Source organism: Telopea speciosissima, chromosome 9, assembly GCF_018873765.1.
Source record: "Telopea speciosissima isolate NSW1024214 ecotype Mountain lineage chromosome 9, Tspe_v1, whole genome shotgun sequence".
Taxonomy (NCBI): domain Eukaryota; kingdom Viridiplantae; phylum Streptophyta; class Magnoliopsida; order Proteales; family Proteaceae; genus Telopea; species Telopea speciosissima.
Window position 1 is genome coordinate 61,260,527 of NC_057924.1, and position 18,609 is coordinate 61,279,135.

The 18,609-nt window shown below is 40.6% G+C and overlaps 2 protein-coding genes across 2 annotated transcripts; both read left to right on the top strand.

Moving 5' to 3' along the window:
* Positions 1-5,528: 5,528 nt before the first annotated feature.
* On the top strand, positions 5,529-8,167 carry LOC122640176 (protein RTF1 homolog). The gene is made up of 2 exons (XM_043833331.1): positions 5,529-7,550; positions 8,055-8,167. Exon 1 carries the CDS (start codon positions 5,554-5,556, stop codon positions 7,531-7,533), a length of 1,980 nt encoding a protein of 659 aa, XP_043689266.1. The 5' UTR covers positions 5,529-5,553; the 3' UTR covers positions 7,534-7,550; positions 8,055-8,167.
* A 2,847-nt stretch (positions 8,168-11,014) lies between these two features.
* Positions 11,015-13,814, top strand: LOC122639226 (polygalacturonase QRT3). The gene is made up of 3 exons (XM_043832049.1): positions 11,015-11,248; positions 11,360-11,590; positions 12,700-13,814. The coding sequence occupies exons 1-3, from the start codon at positions 11,015-11,017 to the stop codon at positions 13,744-13,746; spliced, it is 1,512 nt and encodes a 503-aa protein (XP_043687984.1). The 3' UTR covers positions 13,747-13,814.
* Positions 13,815-18,609: the final 4,795 nt, after the last annotated feature.

Sequence of the window (18,609 nt, forward strand, 5' to 3'; positions counted from 1 at the left end):
TTCCTTCGAGGGAATTTATGTCTTATTTTCTTTCTTTTAATTATAAGAGTTACACATTTCCAAGGAGGAATTAATTTATATGGCTCACATAATAATGTTCCAAAACTTCTCCCAGTTTATTGGCCTCTCATACTCAGGTAAGACACCTGCCCACCCAGGCAATAATTCTGGAGTTTTATGACAGGTTTTCATGTTGTAAAATTTTCAGCTATTCTCTGATGGCATTGAACGTCCCAATAAGGTATATTTGTCTGCCATTGTTATGAGATTGTGGTACTTTACCCAATTGAGGATCTCACCTGGACTGCTTCCTACTTCATAGTTGGTAGTTGATATTTAACTTGATATTGTATCTAATCTCCACCCTTCCATTGTAGGAGATTTCTCCATGTTTCATCATTGGGTCACCTAGGGAAAGGCCATGGAGGATTGATTTTGAAACCTTTAAAGCTGTCATCAATCCTTCCATGGGTGATGGATGTTCGCACTACCAAGTCTTTTCAACCAGTTTTGTCATCAGTGGAAACCCATAAAGCCCATGTCCGATATTGTATCGAAAAAAAACTCAATTTTGGCGAATGACTTCTAAAATTAAAGAACAAATTTGTGTTACTTCTCATGACTGGACTGTTTAGCCAAATAGAATCAATTTGGTAACAGCTTGAAAAGATAAGAGAGTAACTGGAGTTGCAAGTATAGAATTTTAATCCATGATCATTCTAAGATTATGACCCTTAGGTTGCGGCAAAGCTTTAAGCCAAAATCCAAGAATTTCAAGCTCATTCTAGCAAGAATCTTAAGCTTTGGCATTTGGAAGTATTAGATCTAATGGTATGTTCAGATAAACAGTTAAGGTCAAGAGGTATAGGTTTTGTTATAAGAGATTTCCAAAGTTGATGCATATTTGCAGTCTCTAAGCCATCCTCTATGTGTGATGTTCTTCTTAACGAAACATTAGCTATGACGTAGGGTATGTTAGAAGCTATTTTAGAGGGATTGATAATTTGATTGTGAAGAGCAATAACCAAGAAGTAATCTTAACCTTGCAGTCGACATCTTCTTCTTCTCCTCTATTAATTATAGAAGACATCATGTATCATCAAAGTTGCTTTGGGTCTTGTATTTTTCAATTTATTTCAAGAGCTAGTAATGCTATCACTGATGCTCTTGTTGGGAGAGCCTTGTCTTTAGCGAGAGGAGGACACTGTGACTTTTATCCGATCCCTGCTTTTCTGAGAGCAGAAGTGTATCTAGCCTTTTTGAATAGACTTTGTTTTTATCCAAAAAAAAAAAAAAAAAAACTTGCAATTAAAATTGAACCACATAAAATCGATTCCATTGAAACTAACCCAAAGGACACTTAAAAGGAACTAATAAGTTAAAACAGAAGTGAAATATAGCTAACAAGGCCATGAGCCTCTCTTGGGCTTCTTCCTACGGCTGTAGGTCTTCAATCTGCATCAAGGAGTTATGGAATACAATGGTTTTATGGTTTCTTCTGGTACAGGAATTTTTTTTCCCCTTTAGTTCGTTTGTTTACCAAAAAAAAGAACGAGTCTTTTTATGATTAATCTCTTTGTTGCTTGATGTTATTTTCTGATTTCTTGCTCGTTGAACTGGAAACATAGGTGAATCGCTCTTTTGTTTTTCTCTAAACATAAAAAGAAAAAAAGAATTGCTCTTTTGTTTTAGAAGGCAAAACCAGACAAGTTACATTTGGGATAGAGTCCCACGCCCAGCCAATGGGCGTGCGGGATAGGGTAGGATACGATCCTATATGGTGGATGCCATCTGGGCGGCTCACACCTATTCTCGTTCATTCCGTATGAGAATAGGATCCCTGATAGTGAGTTTTTTTTTGGTGAAAGATCCCTGATAGTGAATTAGGGAGAAGAGAAAGTGTGAATGGGTGGATGAGTGTATGACTAAGTTGGTGGAACTTAGCTCGTCTCCAAAGAGGTGTGCGCCCAAGATGTTGCCAGGGGGCTTCTAGCGGTTGGGCTGTGTTGCACACATCTCGACGAACACTTAGGGATGTGTGCGACACAGCCCAACTCCCTGTTCCCGAGAGACAATCCTGATCCCGGTTGGTGTGGGGGTTTATTTTCCCTTTTTTTGTTTTTATATATCAGAAAGAGCAATTTTTAAGGGTAACAACATTTTTGAAAAAACTTCATATTTGATTTTGGTCATCCGGTTGGTCTGGTTTACTTTTGTAGCATGTTTTGGTTTAGACCAGACCGTGTGGTTTGGAATTTTCTGGTTTTCCTCAAATTCCTAACCCTCGCGACTCGTTTCGTTCCCGAATACCAACCAAACCAGGAACTTCAAGCAGCACTACAGCACTAGGCAGTTGGAACCCTAGTCCTTCTGCGTTTCCGTTCCCGGACAAGTTCAGCGGCTTCCGGCGACTGAGGTTTTTGACTCAATACCCCCTGATCCCTTCTTCTTCTTCTCTGTTATTTTCCCAAATCACAATCGATCACAGAAAACTCCATTGAAAGCGATTGCAGCGGTGGGAGGCCGAATAACTGCTCCTCTTCTCCGGTAATCTCCATCTGAGGCTATTGAGTTGATCCCCTACACCAGTGTCCCCTTCTTCTTCTCCGTTTCCGTTCGGCCAGTGAGTCTCTCTCTGTTTTCCCTGTAAGTTTTCCCTCAAAGCCTACTATCTTTTTAGGATTCCGGTGACCTATCATCCTGTTTCAACTATGGTAGGAGCTTATAGCGTTTCTTTGCTAATGATCTTACACTGTCAATATGAACTATTGAGGGATCATTGGATTCGATGGCAACTTTGTTGTCAAAAGATTGTTATTTTTGAAGAAAAAAAAAAATCCTAGTTCGAAATCTGTTGCAGGTTTTATTCACCAATGGCCACTTTCTGTTTGATTCTTAATTCTGAGAGTTTTTGCTATCTTTTAGTTCATGAAGTCAAAGTAGGATGCCGAAGAGATCATTAACCATTAATTTTGTGGACAGCGTAATTTGGTGCATTGATTAGAATGGGTCTTTTGGGGTTTATCATTACTATCTCCTATTTTTGTACTTGACAATATTAAAACCATTAATGAGCCCTATTATGCGGCTTCATATACCCTATCAGCATTGCAGCATCATGGCTTGGAAATTTATCAACTTCCAAGTATTTTATCAATTTCAGCAGTTGACATCACAGGCCTTGGATTTTATATAACTCGCGCAATTAGTTTGGTTCTCTGGCAACATGTTCATAGAAGTTTGTGGAGAAAACTAAAATAAGAGGAAATTGACCTAACTTTATTTTGCAGTGCTTCTTTTATTGATGGATTGATATGCATACAGTTATTCCTCTGTTCATTAATCTGATGTGTGGGGAAGGAGGCCCTCCCTACTTCAATAGAAAAGGGGGAATCGCCGTTTCACAGTCCACCCTCTACAAATACCTTTCGCTCTCAGGAACGAAGACAGAGAATTGCGTCCTAACGTGCACGGAAGGAGTTGCTTGTTGGTTCTGGAGCGCTAGCCATTGTGTATGGTCGGGCCCTTGCTTGTTTCCAGAGTTTTCTGGTGTTGGGAATGGCAAGTCTTTCACGGAGGATAGGGTAGAAGGAGATTCAATAGACGGCTAGTCGGCTTGAACGAGGAGCAGTGGTCTTAGAACTCTAGTGAATTGTTAATGTCACTGATATTTTGATTCGTTAAATGATTGTCTACATGCTATTATTAGTATTATTATTATTTTGACAGATACATGCTACTATTTGCTATGATAGACAGTGGCTGGTATTTCACCTATCAACATTTGTTATGATAGAATGAGAAATGATTTCTAGTTGGAAAGCCGGATAAGATTTAAGTGTTCATGAAAGCAGGGAGATTAGAATTTAGTTGCAAACAATTAGTTTTAGTTCATTCTTAATACCTGATTAAACCTGTATTTTTGCTCCCTAATTTTTACTGAGCAACTGTAATAAACACATATTAAACATGTAGTATCATTGCTGTACGCACTTTATTGCGCCGGATTTTGAAAAGTACTATTGCCATGTAGTTCGTTTAATGTCCATTCGTATCCGTTCCCGTATTATTGCCATTCCCGAACTTAATGACTATGGTCTAAAGACATATTATATATAGATGTACTGGTCATAGCCCTCCCTGCGATTTAATTGAATCAGAATTTGCTTTTGCCTTTGGATCTGTGAGATTCAGTAGATAGACTTGGTGGGAATTCCAGCTCTGAGGATCAGGTGAGATTCTTGATTCATCTTCTTCTCCATCAGTTAAACAGGTCAGATCTTTCTTATGCATACTTAATTTCTTCCTTTTATTTCTGTTTGTTTTGCTTGCTGATCTGTGTGTCTATTAATTAGATTCCTGCTTTGTTTCTTTTCAGTTTTCCTATTCTGATCACTGGTTTCAAGTTCTAGGTTGTTTACTGGGTTAAAATCTGATTTTCTAATCGAAACTAGAGGTCCTACTGTTGATATACTTTTTCTAGATCTCAGTTTTCTGTACTGGTACTTTAGATCTAGTCTCAGATTGCTGTTCTACTCCTATTGCTGAATCTGAATTTAGTTTCTGATCTGTTTTTAGACTTGCGTTATCCACCAATTTAAAAAATCCTTCTCTTACTAAAATTCTTCAATTCTGATTTCTGAAACCTGGTTCTTATATCTTTTTTCTGGCTTTTGTTTTTTCATTTTAATGCTCTCTATTCTGATCTGAAACTCCATAGACCTGCCCATGGAATTCTATAGTTTCCCAACTTTCCTACTCCAAGTAAAATTGTTTCATTGTTGAGAATCTGACCATCAGATTTCTTTCATTTTCTGCTGAACTGTTCTACAATTAGAAACAGTACACGACCAGAATTTTGTGGACATCTTTGCTGAGTTATTGATTTTCTTTTGAATTTGGGTTTCATCCTTTACCTGCGATTCTGGTTTTATCTGGGTTTCCGAATATAGATAACTCTGTTAACTTTGAGTAATTTTGCAATGTCTCTGCGCTTAGCAAAGTATTTACATACTGATTAACATTCATGGAATAAATAGAATTGATATCTGCTTTGTTTTGCCATGGGGTTGACTTGTATTGCTGCATCTGTGTGCATAGTTGCAGTCATCACTAGAACAGCATGATGTGAAACTCCCCCCCATGGCCCCCCCCCCCCCCCCCCCCCCCCCCAAAAAAAAAAAAAAAGGGGTGGGAATTAAACACGAATGCAATTAGTGGTGATTTATATATTTAACTCTGTTGAAATTTATTGAATAATTTCGATTTTTGGCCAAATGTCTCACCCTTCAGACAATATTCTAAGAAGATATGGAAGCATGATGGGGTAAATAAACTGCAATTCATACAAATTCTATATTTGGGGCTGGTCTGTGCTACTTTCTGATTCATTATATCTGGATATTGTGATGATAGTAAATGAAATTCTCTTGTAGGATGTCATTTAGTTAGTATTAACAGCTTTTAAAAATGCTTCTCCTAAATCCCTGTCAGATAATATTATGGCTGATGTCAACTAATACAAGTTACACATTTGTCTAGCGTGACAGGATCATGGCGGAGTTGGAAAACCTGCTTCTGCAGGCCGCAGGAAGAACTAGTGGCCCGGGGGGGAACCGGCGTCTGCCTTCAAGAAGGAGAAGAGAAGGTTCGTATTCTGATGATGGAAGTGATTCAAAGGATGATGACTCAGATGATGATCTAGGCTACAAAAGCCGGAAACCTTCTGGCTCTCAAGTTCCTCTGAAGAAGAGGTTGGACCCCATCGAGAAGGATGATGATCGGGATAGCCAGGGAGATGATGACTATGAAGATGATGAACACCGAGGTGGCAGCAGTGATGAATCTGATGTTGGTAGTGATCTCTACAAGGGTGATGAAGATAGGGAAAACCTTGCCCAGATGACCGAATTGGAGCGAGAATATATTCTCTCCGAACGGGCCACTAGAAGAGATGATCTAAAACTGAAAGAGACAGTGAGAGCAAAGCAGAGCGGAAAGAAGTCTGAGCCTGTAAAAGAGACTACACCTCCCCCTCGTTTGCGCTCATCAGCTAGATCCGCTGATAGGGCAGCTGCCAAGGATGACGCACTGAATGAGCTACGATTAAAGCGGAAGAAACAGCAGGACCCAGAGGGTCATTGGAGATCAAAGGATGCTGCCAGAGGAGGTTCAAGTGGCCGGGGTTCCTCTCCTGTCAAGCGTAGAGGCATTCTGACTGCAAGTCCAAGTAGCTCTAGCCAAAGTGAAAGTCAAAGTGGTAGCCACAGCAGGGACGACGGATCAACTGGGGATGGGGACTTGGGTGATAGTGATGATGATAGGGCGGATGATGGGAGGGACCGGCCAGCATTTGAGGATGTCAAGAACATCACCATAAGAAGGTCCAAACTAGCCAAATGGCTCATGGAGCCCTTTTTTGAAGAGTTGATTGTAGGTTGCTTTGTGAGGGTTGGGATTGGGATGTCCAGGTCTGGGAAGAGTATCTATAGGTTGTGTATTGTCCGTAATGTCGATGCTACAGACCCAAACCGCCAATACAAGCTGGAGAACAAAACCACATACAAGTACCTCAACTGTGTGTGGGGTAATGAGAGCTCAGCTGCCAGGTGGCAGATGGCCAGAGTATCAGATGCCTCTCCGCTCCTTGAGGAGTTTAATGAGTGGGTCCGTGAGGTGGAGCGTAGTGGGGGAAGGATGCCCACCCGGCAAGTTGTGCTGGAGAAGAGGGAGACCATACAGAAGATGACCAACACTTTTGTCTACTCTGCAGCTACTGTGAAGCAGATGCTGCAGGAGAAGAAATCTGCCTCCTCAAGGCCAATGAATATCGCTGCTGAGAAGCAACGGCTGAGGAGGGAGATGGATGTGGCAGAAAGCCGGAGGGATGAGGTAGAGCTGGAGAGGTTACAGGGGAGGCTGAAGGAGCTGGAGGCTATGTCTCGGCAGGTGAAGGAGAAAGATTCCAAGGCTGTCAGATTGGCAGAGATGAACAAGAAAAACAGAGCTGAAAACTTCAAGAATGCATCAGAATTGAAGCCAGTGAACACAAGTCTGAAAGCTGGGGAAGCAGGTTATGATCCGTTTTCAAGGAGATGGACAAGGTCAATGAACTATTATGTTTCAAAGCCTGGTGGAGGAGAAGAGACTGTTGCATCTGCAAATGGAAATGCAGTTTCAGCAGAAACAGTCTTGGGAGGAAACAACAATGGAAGAGAGAGAACCAGGGCAGAAGCTGGAATGGCTGCAACTGTGGCAGCTTTAGAAGCAGCAGCTGATGCAGGAAAGTTGGTGGATACAAATGCACCTGTTGATCTAGGGACAGAATCAAACTCGCTGCATGACTTTGAGTTGCCAATATCATTGGCAGGACTTCAGAAGTTTGGGGGACCCCATGGAGCCCATGCAGGATTTCTAGCCAGGAAGCAGAGGATAGAGGCAACGGTCGGATGCCGTGTACCAGAAAACGATGGGAGGAGACATGCTTTGACACTGACAGTGAGTGATTACAAGCGACGGAGAGGTCTTCTTTGAATGGTGATGATGGAATGAACATTTATTTTATTCAGGTTATGATTGCTCGTATGCTGCATTATTAGAATAACATTGAGTTAAACTCAAAAGGGAATTGGTATTGCCCATGTAAACCTGTGAACTTGATGATATTTTGTTTCCTTGCATTTGTATCTTGTAAGTTCTTGTTTTTCTACGATGTGATTAACTAAAGAATCATTCATGTCATCCTAAGTGGTGCATTTCATGTGTCCCTACGGCAGCAGCATCTTTACAGCTAAAGGTTCTTATGGTATACATGATGTAGTGGTAATCTTGGAATCACAGTTTAGTTTGTATATCTGTGGATGCCAGTGAATGGCAGTATTGTACTTTTCCCTTTGCAATTGAAAATAAGAGATAGAGTAGTTGAATAGGTATGACTCCCCATACTTTCCCCCCTTTTGTATTCCTCTTCACTTCTCTTCTGGAAATCTTCTTTCCTACCCCCCCCCCCTCCCCTTTTAATCAGTCTTATTGCTTTGTTTTTTTTGATGAAAAAGTGTTATTGCTTTGTTAATCTCAAAAACTTAAGTTGGTAACAGAGCAGGAGTGTTTTGAGAGTCATTTCAGGTTTTTCTGTTCCTCCTCCCTTAGTGAGCAGGGGAACCATTTGGAGATTCTTTGTTTAGTAGACTTCCACCATTTGAATCACCCAGGAGTGGTGATTATTCAGTCTTGGAAGGTCCTGCATAAATTCCCTTTTGTGTTTTTTTTATTTATTTATTTATGAGAAAAGAAAAATATATTAGAACTGAAAAAGTAGGTTTTGTACAATGTTGTCTGAGAGCAACAGATGCTCATAGTTGTTAATTACATACTTTGTGATAGCAGAAAGAAAACCAAGGACCATATTGTCTGTAGTGCAAAGAAAAGAAACATTGTTTATGGAAAGAGCCTTTACAAGAAGAGGGGAGTAAGATCAGAGAAGTCGGAGTAGCAGTAGGGGATTGTAGTATGTCCACCGTGGTTCTGTTGGTGCACCAGATTTCTTTGATGTAATAACCATGCTGTGAAGCATATTCCAAGCCCCGACTGACCCCATACGCTTCTGTTTCCAAAAGATCAGTAGTTCCCAAAAAACCTGCAGCTAAGAATCTAAATTCACCCTACAGCAAAATGGTAAAGATCTAGCCAGATCGATTTAAATTAGGTCCTGTGGTTCCTGCACAAATGAGAATAGGAAAGTGAAGTCGAGGCATATTAGATAAACAAAGTGAAAGTGGGGGATGATGAATAGAGGATGGGCCCGAGGCAGTGGTGGGTAAAGAGGGTGGGGTAATATTTTTGATCAAGTAACCACTTGTTAACTAAAGACAAAATCCACCGAGGGTTGGGTTTAAATGTTTAATAGAGAGGTGAATGACTCTATTCCTATGCTGCCAGATGAAGTAACATGTGCTAATGAAAACCGAAAAAAACCACTTTGCCATGCTTGTCTTTGAGCTTGTTTTGTAAAAGAACATTGCACATTTGGATTAAGGTAGGATGAATAATGTACTCAGTACGTAATCCAAGAGGGCTTGCTACCCAGATATGCTTAATCCAAGGACATGAAACCAAATGATGCTAGATGGACTCTCGGTTAGACCCACAAAATACACATCGAGAGTCGATCTGGGTCCATTTAGAAAGAGTGTTCTTGATAGGGAGGCCTGTATTCAATACACGTCAAAAGAATGATTTAAATTTTGGGTGGACGTTGAGTTTCCCAAAAAAATTCCACCAGGCATGATTAGAATAATGTAAAGAGCTAGAAGAACTGAGAATATGACTAGCAGCCTTCTTAGTTGTGAAATTACCTGATTTGGAAATAGAGCAACTTCAAGAGTCAGTAGTATTGAGGAAAGTTATAGTAGAACATGCTAACGCATAACTGGTAGGCATATCCTTATCACGGAAGGGGAAACCAAACCAGAATCATCAAAAAAATTACAAACCAGATCATCCTTAAAATTATGCATAGCCACAGAAGTTAGGAAATGCCCCGGGATGGATTTGATACAGGGATCAGACCAGAAAAAAAGTTTGTTGTCCATTACGCACATGTCTATAGACTATATTTGAGTTGGCAGCATATGAGCGATGCTATTCCAGGATCATGATCCCCTTTTTTTGTTTTCATAACTCTAGGGTTGAAAATGGAACAGTTATATGCTCCACGGTCTCCACCCCATTACTATCTCCGAATTCCTTGTTGGGATAAATTATCTAATTTCCTCACTACACTTTCATACAAATTTATTATTATAGTTGGAGATTTTAATGAAATTCTTTCTCTCGAGGACAAATTGCATAATCACCTTGCCAAAGGTCCTATTACACCAAACTTTATAGCCTTTCAAATGCCTTTGTCGGATGACCCAATTGATTAATGAATCCAATTTATAAAATAAAAAAATGGGCAAGAGATCTCTACTTAGTCGCATGGTCTCTACACAAGCGTTTGGACCGATGGATGGGCACGCTTGGGTATCTACCTAGGGGGCAGAGGCGTCATCTCATGATACTCTGTGAGAGGGCGTAGGAAACACCACCAAGTAGAGATCTTTTTGCCTAAAAATGTTTTATAAATATTAGAATAAATTGTGAAAAATACTACTCTTGATCAACCATTCGTTGAAACGAAATTGATAAACTATCGGTCCATAAATTGAAAATCGATAAACTATCGGTTCAGTCGATTTTAATCTCTTATCGTTTATGAGTATTGATCTCTTCTTATCAATTATCATACATAAAACAAGGAAATTGATGTACACATTGTTGGTAGTCTACACCCTCTCAAAATCTCTTGACACAATCTCACCTCCCTGATCATATGGGCCCCTCTGTATATGTATTGTGAGGTAGTCCCTCCCAACCGCCCATTGGCTTGGCATATGAGAGATGCCAATACACGGGCCGGGCAACATATGTAATATTAATAATATATACATTAAATTGGGAGAGGAATTCCTACAAGGGCAATATAAGAAGGAATTTGCACATTACAACCAATGGGGGGGGGGGTTGGAAAATGTTTTCCATATGGAGCCCCGTATAGGGGTCACATGGTTAGAATAGGAGAAAGAAATGTCAATGCGAAGAGGGTATAAAAGAGTCTATAGTTTAGTTTAGCAATCTTTTCCCAAATTTCAATTAACAATTATAATTAATATATAAATTTCAATTAGCATCTTATAAGTGAGTCGTTATAGTTAAAATGACAGGCCATACATTCGATCTCAATTTTTGTTTTTCAGTTTTGGCCTCTTATACTTTTAGGTAGGTAGACCAAGTCTAATTACCAGTTTTTTTCAAAAGATAGGCCACAACGGTTGACTTGAAACGAAACTCACTCTCTTTCATTCCTAATAAAAACCAAGATCCGCTTGATCATTAATGTCCTCATGAATCTCTTTTCCCATGTCTCTCTCCTCCGGTAGTAATCACCTGAAACGGAGCAACAAAACCCCCACTAATGGTGATCCCTTCAACAAGAAATGCCAAACCTGAAGTACCCATTAAAGCTCTGTTTTTACTCCTAGTGTTTCTATTTCTTCTTCTGATACAAGAAGCTAAATGCAAGAAGATCCCACCACCGCAATGGACTTTCACAGAACAACACGACAAGTTCTTGAACACCATTGCGGTTCGGTCGAAGGCGGAGGTGAACAGCGTCGCTCCGGGAAGCATCAGCAGTGTGAAGATGGTGGTGATCGAGCTTTCCTGTCTTCAAACTCATGGAATTATTTTTTGGTTTTTTAAATTTCTTTAAGGGTAATTTGTTGATGAATGGTTGTGCTTTTTTATGATGAAATCTCAGGATGGGAGGGTGTTCTATCCGATTGGGTATGGAGCAGACCCGAGTGGGGAGAAGGACAGCAGTGATGCCATTTTGGATGCTATGAAGGATGCGTTTCAGGTTGGGGCGGGTGGGTCGGTGTTGCTTCCTGGGGTCTGTGATCTTGGTGGTGTAGTCATTGATTTCCAAGGTGGCAACTACTCTATTAGCAAACCCATTCGTTTTCCTGCTCCCAGCATTGGCAATGTTGTGGTAACAACTCAAACATCTCTCTCTCTCTCTCTCTCTCTCTGGAATCTTTAACCCCTCCACTTACCTGCCCGGCCCAGTTCCCCAGTCCCCCAGTCCCGAATTTTTATCCTCTCAATTACACTGCCCGTACTTGACGTCAATTACATCTTACAGAGGAGGTAGAAATGACTATCCTACCCCCTATCCGAACACACTGCCCGAGGTGGGGTCCACCTCCCTCTATTAGATGTACTTGGTCAAGAACGGGCAGTGTAATTGAGAGGATAAAGATCCCCCCAGTCCCCCTAAGCAATGACCACCCCACAGATCTTTGTCCCCTCCAGTTCTATGCCGGGCCTAGTTCCCTCGAGTGCCTGTAATCGGGAGGGGGGCAATGACCACCCTACCCCTGCCAGAACACTCTGTCCAGATGGGGTCCATCCCCCCTTATTACAGGCACTGGGGGAATTGGGCTGGGCAGGGAACTGGAGGAGATAATTTTCCACCACCCTACCGGGTTATAAAAAAAAATAACCACCCTACCCCTACACAAACACTCTGCCCAGTTGGGGTCCACACGCCCCCTTATTAGAGGGAATGGGGAACTGGGCCAGGAAGGGAGCTGGAGGAGATAATGTTTGGAAAAAAATTTTGCTGCTACACTTGTAGCCAAGGAAATGGAATAATTAACTTCCCCTTTGGGTTCATAAATATCCTCTTAGGTTTTGTATTTTCTAAAATACCCTTTAAAATCCCATTTCCTTGGCTGTCAGCCTTGTAGTAGGAACATTCCAGTTACAGTTACAGGTGTAGCAACAAAATTCCGTTCATAATTTTTCCGTAAAATCACAACTCAAGAATATACATGGTTAGACAAGGTATCTAGGTGAGATAAAGAGCAGTTTCACTAGTAATGGAGAATAGGCCAGGTTACAAGCTCTCTTTCTCTTTGAGTACAAAGAATTTCCCGTAACCCTAATAATGATCGACCCTTATTGATAACAACCTAAGAAGAGAAACAAAGCATTCAAACTTCTAAAATTGCTTCAATTCACCAAGGGTTGGAGAGTAGTAATATTGCTTTACTAAGCTACTATATATTGTGATTTGTGGTGGTGGAAAATTTTCAGGTACAAGGGGGGACACTAAGAGCTTCTGAGGCCTTTCCGGGTAACAGACATCTCATTGAATTATGGTCACCCAATTCTGAAAAAAATACTGACCCAAACAATGTTGGAATCATCAACTATGAGGATATCACCTTCCGGGACCTCCTCTTGGATTCAAGTCTCCGAGGAGGTGGAATCTACATTAACGATTCAGCTCGCATCCGTATCGACAATTGTTTCTTCATCCATTTCACTACTCAAGGCATCCGAGTAGATAATGGCCATGAGACCTTCATCTCTAGATCTTTCCTTGGTCAGCGTTCGACGGTTGGTGGCGACAAAGGCGAGAAATTTTTCTCCGGTACCGCCATTGATCTTGCTAGCAATGATAATGCAGTCACTGATGTTGCCATTTTCTCGGCGGCAACCGGAATTATCTTACGCGGTCAGGCTAACATTCTCACCGGGGTACATTGTTACAATAAAGCCACAGCCTTTGGTGGTATAGGCATTCTAGTGAAATTGGGAGGGTTGTCCCAAACTAGGATAGACAATTGTTACTTAGACTACAATGCTATAGTTATGGAAGACCCAGTTCAAGTCCATGTCACTAATGGATTCTTCTTAGGAGATGCTAATATTGTGTTAAAGTCCATCAAGGGACAGATATCAGGATTAAATATATTGAATAACATGTTCACTGGGGACCCTAAAAATATGGTCCCTATTGTGAAATTGGATGGGAAATTCACAGACATAGATCAAGTTGTGATTGATCAGAACAATGTAAATGGCATGAGATTGAAGACGACAGTCGGAAAATTGACAGTCGCCGGAAAGGGGTCTGAATGGGTGGCCGATTTCTCGTCAATGTTGGTGTTTCCGAACAGGATAAATCATTTCCAGTACACGTTCTACTCTCGAGGGAAATCGGGTTTCATGTCCCATGCCATCACAAATATATCCAATAATGTGGTGATTGTTAAGAGTAGAAAGGTGGTTGATGGGGTGGTATCAGTGGTGGTTGATCAAGATGCCGTGAAAGGAGAGAAGAATTTCATCGGGTAAATATTGTAAGCATGGTGTGGATTCTTTTTCATGCTCTCTCACAAAAAAAAAAAAAAAAAATAGACCCTACACTCTCTTCTCCAAAGCCCTCTATTGTAAAATTTGTAACTCGACCCTCCTATTCGCCCCAATTAGTACACGGGCGTCGGAGAAAACCCTTGTTGCAATAGTTTTAAGTTGGACTTAGGTTATCATGTATTCTTTCCTTTGAGGCTAAAGATTAGAGATTTTTAGAGGACCTAAGACCAAGATTAATTCATGCATGGTGTCTTATAACAATGGGTGATGGTTGGTAAATGTTTTCTTTTTGACAGCATTTGGTATGTATTCTAAGTCGCATTTCGGATGATAAAAATAATTGTTTTTATTATCCAAGAATGTGAATATTAATCGACCTAGAATGTATTCCAAGAATGCATATCAAACACAACTTTTAAAGTGTTTGGACTGATATGTCTCCTCCACACAGGGAGAATCACGTAGCTTTCTTTGCTTTTTCATATTGGTGGGATTCTCAATTTACTTGTGTATATCCTAAGCTAATAATATAATAATGCAAAATTAAAGATCGGATTTAAAGAATTAAATTAAAAAAAAAAAGGAAAAAGAAGAAGAGTAGCAATATTGGTGATACATATACAGAAATTTTGAAACCAACCAAGCAATAAGAAATAACAAATTAAGGTAGTGTTTGGTATGCAATCTTGGAACACGTTCTAAGTCGATTTTGCATTCTCGGATGATAAAAATAGTTGTTTTTATTGCCCAAGAATGCGAAATCGACATAGAATGCGTACCAAACACAACCTCTAGTATTTCTTTATCATCGTCATCTTGTTTATGATGTGAATCATTCATATAAGTGGCAATGTACGTAGATGGTAGAGTAGTTCAAGCTACCCCATAATTGGGAATTCCTTGCCTTGATCTTCCACAAATCTCACACTAGTCATCACGCCCTCATAGCTATCTTTAATTACATCTACATATTTACTCGACACCCGCTCTTCACTAGAACATGCTGGATTAAATCTCTAGGGATTCGATCATAACCTTTTTTTTAGGTCAATAAAGACCATAGGGAGGTCCTTCTTGCTATCTCTATATTTTTCTGTCAGTTTTATCACTAAATAAATAATTATTGTTGTAGCTCTACTTGACATAAAGCCAAATTGGTTCACCAAGATATGAGTCTTTCTTCTCAAACGGACTTCAATAACCCTTTCCCAAAGTTTTATAGAGTGACTCATTAACTTTATGTTTCTATAGTTATTTCAGCTTTGGATATCACATTTATTTTTATAGATTGGGACTATAATGCTTCTCCTCCATTCATCTGGCATCTTCTTTGTGTCTATAATCTTGTTGAAGATTGGTTAACCAATACACCCCACAACTTTCTAGAATTTTCCACACTTTTATTGGGATCTCATTTGGGTCTAGTGTCTTGCTTACTTTTATCTTTCTTAAGGCTAATTTAACTTTTACCACGCTAACCTTTCTTACATATCTATGACGTGTGGTGTTTTGATGACTAATGTAATCTTCATTTAGTAGGTCACAAATTATATTTATCTCACCTCTTCACAATGTCCTCATCCCTTATCTACACTCTTCCATCATCACTCTTGATACACCTCATTTTGTATTTAGGTTGATATATCGATCCTCCTATTTCTTTGCCCTAGCCATCCCCACAATCTTCCTAGCTTTATTTCTAACATCAATATACCTCTTTTTATCCTTTGTTTCGTTAGTCTATTATGGTTAGTATTAGCTGAAAATTTTCTATCACATATGTTGTTGTTTTAATTCGATTTTAACTTTAGAACACCTTTAAGTTCAACTATAGATGGAGTCCTAAATGAAAAACAATGTAAATCATAAGCAACCCTTTGATTCAAAGATAAGTTTCTGCATTAATGTGAGTTAATAAATTTTGTGCCATTGTGAGTTCATGTATGATCATTTTCCTTAGAAAATAAAGGTTTCCTACTCAATAGGGTCTCCCCCTTTATAGGGCACAAGATAGGACAATCCAATTTATGAAAAATACTCTCAACTAGTGGTTTTCCGCGTGGCTTTCAGACAAGAGAATATGCTGGAATTATTTATTATCTCTCAAAACTCTTTGATGGTGTGTAGTTTCACTCCAGCTGTACGTGACTGGCTCTCGACCCTGATCTCCTACGGCACGCTGCCCTTTAGCGGTGAGAGCGGCGCAGACCATGTCACGCACACAATGATCGCCTTACCCCTGCTCGGGCAAGGCGCTGGGCAGGGAGTAAGGCGATCATTGCGCGCACGACATGATTTGCACCGCTCACGCTGCTACACGCAGGCGCGCCGTAGAAGATCTCGATTGCTCTTAAATTGTCTCTAGCTCAAGTACTGTCAGGTAAGCCACACTTTTCTTCTCTATGGACATCTAGTGGATCAGCATTCCTTGACAATGTCTGCTAGCAAGTCCAACTTATAACCAAACACCCCTATTATACTAGCATTAAGCAAGCCCTACTCAACTCAAAGAGTCCACCAAAGAAACAACTAGTACACCAAGTCACATCAGACCAAGAAGTACTTGTCCTTGTTGTGTGTGTTTGTGTGTGTGTGTGTGTGAGAGAGAGAGAGAGAGAGAATGAACTAACTTCTATTAGCCTGAGTTGCTTTTAATATCCTCCAAGTTTTCTACTAATTGAGATGATTTCCATAATTACTCAATGAGTTAGTTATATATGACCCTTTTGTTACCAAGGGAGAAATTGCCCATTGATCACTTGTCATATCCTCATAATTGCCATGTGGCTGATGCAAATCCTCATTAGCTTTTAAAGATCCAGTTAAAGAAGGTTCATGTATCCCTAATGACAACTCTATCCAAATGAAGTTATGGTGCAATTAAACTCCTCTTAATTAAGTCTCTATGTTTTGTAACCTTTACATATCCGACTAGTACAAATTATCTCCTCCAGTTCTCTGACCGTTCCAGTTTTCCAGTGCCTCTAATAATGGGGGTGGATCCTATCCAGGCAGAGTGTTCGGGCAGATGTAGTGTGTTCATTGTGCCCCTCCTTTGTTAGAGGCACTGAGAAACTGGGCTGGACAGAGAACTGGAGGAGATAAAGATCCGTATAACTTTTTCCATTGACGGTTGGGTTGAAACTGAAAACCCTAATAATACGAAACAAGAAAAACGAAACAACAAATAATCACAACCCAAAGATATAGGTGGTTCGATAAAATTCTTATGTCCAGTAAGAATATCTTCACTAGCAATGTAGAAACAGAGTTACAATGCGAACTCTCTCCTCGTACCTCTCCCATATCCATTTACTCAATGATCAAATAAGAGAGAGAGAGAGAGAGAGAGAGAGGTCCTCGAAGCAAGATGCCTATTCCTTTTGAGCGCATAAACAAAAGGTAGGCAGTGGGTTATCACGTAAGCATATCCCATGCCAACATTTTCCTCTCATTTCATCAGCATTCAGCACCATCTCTCTCTAGAAGAGGGTTTTAATTAGTTAGGCCCCCCCACGGCTAAGTGTTACTTTTGATGGTACGTACGATGTGGCCCTTCCTTCTCTTCCCCTTCCCCTCATTCCCATCTCTTTATCCTCTTATCTTCCCTTCTTTCCCTTCTTCGATCCCCTCCAGTCTCCATGGATAAACTCACACCACCCACTCAAAGTCCCACTCCCAGCATATCCTCCATAGAATCAGATGGGCTATCTCTTGACTTCAATGTCGTCGTCATCATGGCCGCCTTGATATGTGCTCTAGTCTGTGCCCTTGGCCTTAATTCTATGCTCCAGTGTGTGGTTAGGGGTACCCATCGCGCAGTAACCCAACCCGTCGAATGGGTTACTTCTCGGCGCCAGAACTCAGGACTGAAGAAGAAGGACATGGTGGCACTCCCTACTTCAATTTACGCAACGTCCGGGTCCGGCTCGCCGCCTGCAAGCTCCACCACTTCTGGTTGCTGTGCTATTTGCTTGGTGGACTTCTCAGATGGAGACCGGTTGCGAGTGCTACCCAAGTGCAACCACAGGTTTCACGTCGCATGCATCGATACTTGGCTTCTATCTCACTCTTCCTGCCCCACTTGCCGGCATCAACTCAAGTCTAATGTAGTAGAGATAGTGACAACTATGTGATCGAACTTGTATTACATTTTGTGAAGTTTTAATTAAGCTTTCTAGAGCTCCAAAGCTGTGACTGTGACTGTGACTGGGACCTCTCTAGTAATTGTTATTCTCGATCTGTCTTTTTAACTTTGGATCTCCTTTCTTTCTCTATCTTGAATAATTAAGCTCTTAATTGAAGCATTATTCTTTTATTTGATGTGTGCTTAATAGCAATTTGTAACGGTTCATGTTATTGTATATGCCTTGTATGAAAGCTACAAGCATTGATAATGAAGGAAAAAGCATACAAGGCCTTGTTGTGTAATTCTCATTAAAGTTTGAAACGTGGAAGAGTGGATAATCTAGTTGGCAGGAGTGGCTAAGAGGTCTCTAGCCCAACCTTGAGTCCTCTTAGCTCAACCCAAGCCCAACCCAGTCCTAGGTTAGGTTGAGATATCTCAACCCCGGCCAAACCCTGTCGGGCTCAGTCCAGCCAGCCCAACCCTGATTGACCCTGATTAGGCCAGACTGGGCCGATTGGCCATGATTGACCCTGATTTTTGCCAAGGGCTGGGTTGACCTTGATTTTGCTAGGGCCTAGTTGGCCTTCTCCTTTTTTTTGCTTTTTACATTGTCTTATACATTAAAAAAATGAGACACATGTGATTGAATATTAGTTTGTTTCATATTCAACTAACTAATAGACTTTTTCTAGAGTTTAAAAACTTAACCTAATCTT